The 8,838-nt window shown below is 37.0% G+C and overlaps 1 protein-coding gene across 2 annotated transcripts; it reads right to left on the bottom strand.

Moving 5' to 3' along the window:
- Positions 1-1,744: 1,744 nt before the first annotated feature.
- cldn15a (claudin 15a) lies at positions 1,745-4,977 on the bottom strand. Of its 2 annotated transcripts, none has more exons than XM_073837265.1 (5): positions 4,555-4,977; positions 2,941-3,105; positions 2,687-2,768; positions 2,448-2,555; positions 1,745-2,365 (listed from the first exon to the last, which is right to left on the bottom strand). In XM_073837265.1, exons 1-5 carry the CDS (start codon positions 4,769-4,771, stop codon positions 2,272-2,274), a joined length of 666 nt encoding a protein of 221 aa, XP_073693366.1. In that variant the 5' UTR covers positions 4,772-4,977; the 3' UTR covers positions 1,745-2,271. The 2 variants fall into 2 exon arrangements, with proteins under 2 accessions (XP_073693366.1, XP_073693367.1); XM_073837266.1 differs by having other exon boundaries at positions 1,745-2,362.
- Positions 4,978-8,838: the final 3,861 nt, after the last annotated feature.

Here is an 8,838-nt window from a genome sequence, read left to right as displayed (position 1 = left end):
ACCTAAACCCTGTCTGTGAAACCGGGCCTTAATGTCCAGTCAAAAGTTTTTGAACAGTAAGATTTTTAATGTTTTTTAAAGAAGTTTCATCTTCTCACCAAGCCTGCATGAATTTGATTCAAGTACAGCAAAAACAGTAAAACTTTGAAATATTTTTATTCCTGTGATATCAAAGCTGAATTTTAGAAACATTACTCCAGTCACATGATACTTCAGAATAATAATAATAATTGAATTTATTATTATTATTATTATGTTGAAAACAGCTGAGTAGAGTTTTTTCAGGTTTATTTGATGAATAAAAGGTTCAGAAGAAAAGCTAATCTTTTGTCTTTATCATCAGTTTTGATCAATTTAAAGCATCCTGGCTAGATAAAAGTATTAATTTCTATAAAAATTCATCAAAGAATCCTGAAAAAAATCTGTACTCAACTGTTTTAAATCTTGATGATAATAATAATAATAATAATACATTTTTCTTGAACAGCAAATCAGCATATTAGAATGATTTCTAAAGGATCGTGTGACACTGAAGACTGAAGTAATGATGCCGAAAAGCTAGTTTTGAGCACAGAAATATATTAGATTTTAAAATATATTCAATTAGAAATTAGTTATTTTAAATAGTACTGCTTTTGCTGTATTTTGGATCAAATAAATGCAGAATCTGATCAGAAGAGAATCCTTTAAAAAACATTAAACATTTTACTGTTTAAAACATAAAAACTTTTGACTGATAGTACTTTTCATTTTACTGAAAATAGAAATAAATTAAAGCAGTGTAAGAACGGTGTAAGGAATTTTTTAATATTTACCATGGTAAACATGGTTATTATTTGAGTGTCAAATAATTAACATCCTTTCCAAAGTTAATGGCATTTCATGGTTTCTGTAATGTATTTGGACTTGTTCTATTCTATTCTGTTCTATTTGTATGCTGTTTTATAGCATTATAGAATAGAATTAATAGTTAATGATTAGTATAATCAGAATACAATAATATAGGACTTTATTAAATAGTGTCATTTGCGACCCTGGACCCCAAAACCATAAGGGCATAAGGGTAACATTTTTTAAAACTGAGATTTATACATAATCTGAAAACTGAATAAATAAGCTTTTCATTGATGTATGGTTTGTTAGGAGAGGACAATATTTAAATGAATCTGAGGGTACAAAAAAAAACTAAATACTGAGAAAATTGACTTTAAAGTTGTCCAAATTAAGTTTTTAGCAATGCACATTACTAATAAAAAAATTAAGTTTAGATATATTTATGGTAGGAAATGTACAAAATATCTTCATGGAACATGATCTTTACTTAATACCCTAATGATTTTTGGCATAAAAGAAAAATCAATCATTTTAACCCATACAGTGTATTTTTGGCTATTGCTACAAACATACCTGTGCTACTTAAACCTGGTTTTGTGGTCCAGGGTCACAATTATATAGTTTTGTAAGAATGGAGAATAATATCAAATTTGATATGTTGTATTTCTGTTGTTATTGTGTAAGCTCTGTCAATCAATAAAACATCCCTATATACATAATGCCATTTTTGAATGTCATGTTCTTACTTAAGGTATCATTATTGCTTTTTTTAGTACTTTAAGTAATAAATACATTAATCTGGGACCTCATTTACAATAGAATAGAATAGAATAGAATAGACTCTTTCAAAGATTCACAATGGCTTTCGCAGCTGTAGTTAATTTGCTATTATTGATATGCAAAGCCAGAATAAAATAATACAGGATTTTATTAAATGATGATAAAGTTTTGTAATAATGGAGAATACAATAAAATATGACATGTTGTATTATTGCAGTTAATGTGAGATGGGTCAACCAATAAAATATCCTCAAATACATAATGGTTTGTTTAATGTTTGTATAAAACACATCATATAAAACAGGGTCGTTTGTACAAATAAATGGAGACCTAAGTTAATTAACATATAAATCTTATTTCAAAATCTTGGTTCATGTAACGGAAACTAAATATTTCAAAATTCAAAACAACATTGAAGTAATTTCAACTTTCATTCTGTATAATGTTCTCTGAAGTGTTTTTGCACAGCAAAACCGACACAGTAACATTTTACTTGATTAATGACATATTCCTAGGTGGCCACAAAACCACCTGTGCGTTTAGTACTGTATACATATTTACATAATTGCACTGATAAAACATCACTAGACAAAATATTAACAGTCGACTATTAACGTTGCTTTTGTTTGGCCATGAAATTGACCAGAATTGCTTCATTCAGACATAGGCATTTCTTCCATAAGTGCTCTGAGCGTCTCTCCTGGATGCGGACGCTGAGTAAATCGTTTCACGCGTGGGCTGGTAGTAACTACTAGAGAAGATACAGAACGTGAGAAACATGCTCCTGAATGCATAAAATAACAAGAATGGGCAAAATGTTATAGAAAACTCACGTCTTTTCCTTTGTGCCTAATTTGCAGGAGCACATTAGACAAGCTCCACCACAGATTGCGAGAATACCAGAGGCCCAGCCGATGTACAAACCCTCTCCAATCTCATACCTATAGCACACCACAAAAATAACATGTTCAGTCTAACACTTTGTAAAACTGTGAGCATCAACAGGTGTTCTGTGGGAGTATTAAATGAGACAGCAGGAGGCAGCATTTCACTTTGAGCACTGAGCACTTACTTTTGGCCAGGGTACAACGGGTCGAAGAACACCTGAGTGATGTTGGCCGCGTACCACGATATTGATATCATCGTACAGAAACCTTTGGATTGGATTAATAAACATAAAGATTAACAGATACAATAGCAATAAAGCTTTCGGAATGTGAATCTGATAAGAACTCCTCTAAAGATAGCTTAGCTGTTTGCCTGAGAAGCACATGTACCATAAGAAGATTCCAGTCATCGTTTAGTTTAATTAGTAATGTGCCTTACCCTGCAGCAGGAAAAAGGCGCCTCCAGTACCGGCGATTCTGCCTTTCAGTACTTCGTTGTCACCAGCGGCCTTCGAACACTGCATGCCGATGAGAGTGGCCACCACACCGAATGTGCCACACACCACTGCCGCGATCATCAGAGCCCGAGACGCCTGGATATAACCTGACGAAACAGATATATTTAGTTTTATATAACATTAGATACAGTTTTGAAAAAATAACGAGAAATATAGTACAGGATTGTATATAAAATAATTACAGCACGAAAGAAAGTGTATGAAGAGAGTCTGTCAAACAGATAGGCTATAAAGCGAATTATTAGGTTGAGTGAATAAATACATAAATAAATAAGCAAATAAAGTGAAAGCAGCCAAAGAAAATACATAAATAATAAATAGCAGTAAGAAATAAATAAACAAAAATAAAGTATTGAAATTATAAATAAGTAAAAAGAAATAAGGAAGCAAGGAAGGTCTTCCTTATAAGCAGGGAAAATGAATTTGGAAGAATTACTAAACTGATAAATAAATAAATAGATAAATAAATAAATGACTGACAAAGAAAATACATAAATTTAAATGTCAGTAGCAAATAAATAAACAGAAAATAAAATATTTTAAGGATAAATAAATAAAAAGACAGTCAAATTATTCGAAATGAGATAGATAGATGGCTGAGAAAGAAAATACATGTAAATTGCAGTAAAAAAAAGGAAAAATAAATGTTAAAAAATGAAGGAAGTAAAGAACGAAAGTCAAATGTATATTAAAATTGCGAAACTGATAAATATATAAATAAATAAATGGTTGACATAAAATACATAAATGTAAAGAGCAGTAAATAAATAAATAATTGACTGACAAAGAAAATACATAAATGTAAATGTCAGTAAACAAATAAATAAACAGAAAATAAAATATTTTAAGGATAAATAAATAAAAAGACAGTCAAATTATTCGAAATGAGATAGATAGATAGATAGATAGATAGATAGATAGATAGATAGATAGATAGATAGATAGATAGATAGATAGATAGATCTATAAAAAAGAAGGAAGTAAAGAACGAAAGTCAAATGTATATTAAAATTACGAAACAGATAGATATATAAATAAATAAATGGTTGACAAATAAAATACATAAATGTATAAAGCAGTAAACAAATAAATAAACAAAAAAAGAAACAAAACAATTGGAAAAATAAAAAGAAAGAAAGAAAGAAAGAAAGAAAGAAAGAAAGAAAGAAAGAAAGAAAGAAAGAAAGAAAAGAAAGAACGTCAAATGAATATAAAACAATTTACTGGACAGAAATAAATAAATAAACGTCGCAACTTTGTATCTTTTAAATTAATAATTAAGAAGACATAATTAAATGTATAAGATATAAATAGGACTGCCAAAGAAAATACATAAATAAATAGCAATAATAATAATAGTAATTAAAAAAATAATAACAATAAAATACAGATAAAAATAATTGCTTTATTCCAAAACACATGCGAGCTGTGAGGGGAAATATTAATGGTGACCCAAGTTTCCGCCAAAACTACATGTATTTATCAAGTCGCTACGTGATGAATAAATGATTATTAAAGCATGGTTTTTGTCTTACCAGACAGGGCGAGCAGAGAGGGGAATTCGCGGCAGTTGTGCACTCCCGTCGAGTCCGTGGCGCAGGACATCCACAGGTTCTCATAAATGGTTGCTGTGGTGATCACAGTCCCATCTAAAGACGATACTTTCCAGTAACGGTTCGGAATTGCGACGCCAACCATTATCCAGCCGAAAAAGCCAAGACATAAAGCAACGACTTCAACAATCGGATCCATGTCTGCTTTAGATTAGCCTATACAGACGCCAAGATCGTCCACAATCGAAGTTAGTAGGCTATATCTTATTTAGTTGTTTTCAAAATGTGTTCAGCTTTGGTTGTAAAATTATAAAAATATCCAAGTTTTATTGATTTCGATGTTTCTTGAGCTGAGACAATTTTTCCATTGAGAGGGAGAGTGCAGTAGTGTGACATATGAAATGTGTAGTCAGAAGAAGCGATGGGTCATTTATAGGATCAGTTTGCCCTGCCCTCTCGTGAGCATGTCTCGCTTTTGGATTTTACACCCCGAAACTCAACAGGTGGTTATCGCTAAAGTCCAATGGTCGTTCCCTGACCTTCACTGCCAGTGCATCCGTTATGTTTCATGGACGCAAACACATTGCACACTGTAATATGTGATTAGTTGACTTTACCTAAACAAAGTGAGAATATCCGGGGCAGTGGCGATTTCTTTAAGACTGCAAGGGAAGCTCAGCTTCCCCTATAATGTCACAAAATTAATGGTCAAATTACGTACTATTGTATTAACATTTTATTGACTAAAAATGCGTTAGAAAACGTTCATCTCAAAGACGAATTCGTTCAGAATCAGTTAGATATAGCAGGTCGGCTGACTTGATTTTCTTCTCATACATTCCCGTAGCGTCACAGTGCATTTCCCCATTGAAGCCCAGCGTCCATTGACTTCAATGGGGCTGCTTTGAACGTTTTTTTTCAGTGCTTTGAAACTAGACGGTCATTGGATAAACGCTGCGATTATGTCCCGCCCACGGACGCTCAGCGTCTCTGGGGGTGAATGAGGAGTGGGCTGGCCTGGACGCTGAGCTTCTGCGTGATGATTGGAGGGTCTGTCGAAAGATTGCATCTCCTTTTGACTGACAGCGATTTTGTCCTATAAGGAATCGCTGAAGCTATTCGTTCGCGCTCTCTGCGGCCGCTCAGTCCCATCGTGGATTTCTCAAGTTCAGTCGAAATAAAAACTGCTGCAACCTATTTCTTTATATTTGCTTGGCGAAATTGCTTGATTTTCATCATACATTTCACACAATTATACACCACATTCCTTGTTTCACTTTTACAGAGTTTAATATTTTTTTAGATCATTCATTCATATGAAACTGCACACGAAAAGTCACTGGAAAAGACGCCTAGTTGGTACGACAGGGTCACAGACCATTTTCTTGAAAAGGAACGTAGGGCAGAATTTACTTTTAAATAAATAGACAATTTTATGATGTAGACCGAAAATGAGCTTCCCCTATTTGACAGACCAGTAGCCGCCACTGATCCGGGGCTATAGAAAAAGTAAATAAGATTATCTTTAAATTAAAGATATCTGTTAATTATACTATTTAAAACTTAAAAGTTTGGGGTTGGTATGTAGTTTAATGGCAAAGCTGTTTTTCAGCAGCCATTTCTCCATGATCCTTCAGAAATCATTCTAATATGCTGAAATGCTGCTCAAGAAAAAATTATTATTATCACTGTTTAAAACATGCTGTGCTGCTTAATAATTTTGTGAAAACCAAATACATATCAGGATTTGTGATGAATAGAAAGTTCAAGAACAGCATTTATTGGCAATAAACTGTCCTTGTGATCAATTAATGCCTCCTTGCTGAATAAAAGAATTAATAGATTTTTTTTTAAGTGTAATCCATTCAAATGTTAACCTGGCCTATTAATAACATGGTTTTAGTGGATTTTAAAACGTTTAGCTTAATGATTTGTCTGAAATTGTCTTCAGAGGGCACTATCAGAAGAGGGAAAAGGGGAACTACTGGGTGGAGTGATTAAATTAACAACTGAAGAAGCTGTTGACAGTGTTTATCTACTACTGCTTTTATCATTTGTCTCATTATCTGTCTCACCACGTCAGACATTCTCATATGTTCATCAGATGACCTGTGGATCATCAAGTTCACTGTCACCCAATGAAACCTCACTTCAGGAATTACATGATGTTTAAATTTGATGAGATTGTTTATTTGTTTTTTTACACAGCTTATACAAGGTATACTGAGGAATGAAACAAGCTTGTGAGGAGACTTAAACACAGTACAGACACATATTTAACATTTTGTAAATACAAATAAAGTGCAGATAAACTCAAAGTAATGCACGTTATACAGTTGAAGTCAAAAGTTTACATACACCTTGCAGAATCTGCAAAATACTAATTATTTTACCAAAATAAGAGGAATCATACAAAATGCATGTTATTTTTTATTTAGTACTGACCTGAATAAGTGTCACAGCACAGAGGGAGGCAGAGACGGAGGTGAATGTATAAGATAAAAGGTAAGTTTATTAACAGGTTTGGTAAGTATATTGAAGCAGGTATTGAGGTAAGAGTTCTTATCTGAGATGTCCAGCGTTCAGGTAAGTAATTCCAACTATGGAACCAGGAAACCATAGAGTCCACGGGAAGAGCATGCAGGGGTGTGATCGGTAGATCAGACAACGAGGAATGAATCTGTCCGGGTATTTATAGGGGAGCTGATTGGATCCAGGTGAGTAATTAGTAATCAGGTGACAGTGAACGTGTGTGTGTGTGTGTCTTCAGGGGGCGTGGTTGGTGGATCTTGCTGTGGTAGAACTCTGACATTACCCCCTCCTCCAGGGGCGGCTCCCGACGCCCCTCTCCGACGTCGAGGACGACCTCGACCGCGAGGGGCAGGACGTTCTGGGTGGCTCTGGTGGAAGTCCGTCAGAAGTTGAGGATCGAGGATATCGTCTCTGGCCACCCATGATCTTTCCTCCGGTCCGTACCCCTCCCAGTCGATCAGATATTCCAGGCGGTTGCCCCGACGTCGGGAATCCAGGATCTCACTCACGGTGTAGATGGAAGGTTGATCCAGGATCTCCGGAGGAGGGGTATCAGCTTCAGCTCCAGGATTATCTGTGGCAGAGGGAAAGTACGGTTTGAGGAGTGATACATGAAAGGTGGGATGGATTCTGTACCTGGGTGGGAGCTGAAGCTGATATGTCACTTCGTTGATCTGCCTCAGGACCTCGAATGGACCGATGTAGCGGGGACTCAGCTTTTTGCACGGTAACCTCAGCCTGATGTCTCTCGTAGACAACCACACCTTGTCTCCAGGTTGGTATAATGGGGTGGGTCTTCTACGAACATCGGCGAATTCCTTGTGGCGTCGGATGGCTCGTTGTAGATGTTGATGAGCTGAGTCCCACACTCTCTCGCTCTCTCGGAACCAGTAGTCTACAGCTGGAACATTCGTGGGTTCCTCCGTCCAGGGAAACAGCGGCGGCTGAAAACCGAGTATGCACTGGAAGGGAGTTAGTCCGGTGGTCTCTTGGCGTAGTGAGTTCTGTGCATACTCGGCCCACGGGAGGAACCTGCTCCAGCTGTGTTGGTCAGCGGAACAGTATGACCGGAGGTAACGTCCAAGCTCCTGGATCTTCCTCTCAGTCTGGCCGTTGGTCTGTGGGTGGTATCCTGATGAGAGATTAACAGAAACACCAAGTGACTTGAAGAATGATTTCCATACATGCGAGATGAATTGTGGACCCCGGTCCGACACAATCTCCTCGGGGAGACCAAAGTGACGGAATACGTGCTGGAAGAGTAACTCGGCGGTGTTCATAGCCGTAGGTAGGCCTGCCAAGGGGAGAAATTTGCAGGCCTTGGAGAAGCGGTCCACTACAACCAGCACGCAGGTGTTACCTTCAGATTCTGGGAGGTCCGTCACAAAGTCAACCCCGAGATGGGACCAGGGTCTCTGCAGGATGGGTAGTGGCACCAGCGTTCCTGTGGGCAGATGACGAGGAGTATTAGAGGTGGCACAGACTGAGCAGCTTTGGACATACCTGATGATATCCCGGGTCATACTGGACCACCAGTACCGAGATTGGATGAGCGAGAGGGTCCGTCTGCTACCTGGGTGTCCAGAGCCCGGAGACTGGTGAACTGTGTCCAGAAGGTGTTGACGCTGGGAGCTGGGTACGTAGATTTTACCTTCTGGACATTCCGGCGGAGCAGGCTCTTGGAGAGTGGCTTCGTGGATCCAGGTGTCAATGTCCCACTGGATGGGGCTAACG

Source organism: Garra rufa, chromosome 3 (genome assembly GCF_049309525.1).
Source record: "Garra rufa chromosome 3, GarRuf1.0, whole genome shotgun sequence".
NCBI lineage: Eukaryota > Metazoa > Chordata > Actinopteri > Cypriniformes > Cyprinidae > Garra > Garra rufa.
Note: the sequence above shows the minus strand (reverse complement) of the source record. Positions and strands in the feature narration are given on the sequence as shown.

Coding starts and splice junctions, on each gene's coding strand:
- cldn15a (XM_073837265.1), bottom strand. CDS start 4,771: ATGGATCCGATTGTTGAAGTCGTTGCTTTATGTCTTGGCTTTTTCGGC. Junction 2,556..2,686: donor CCGTTGTACCCTGGCCAAAA/GTAAGTGCTCAG, acceptor GGTGTGCTATAG/GTATGAGATTGGAGAGGGTT. Junction 2,366..2,447: donor TTAGGCACAAAGGAAAAGAC/GTGAGTTTTCTA, acceptor TATCTTCTCTAG/TAGTTACTACCAGCCCACGC.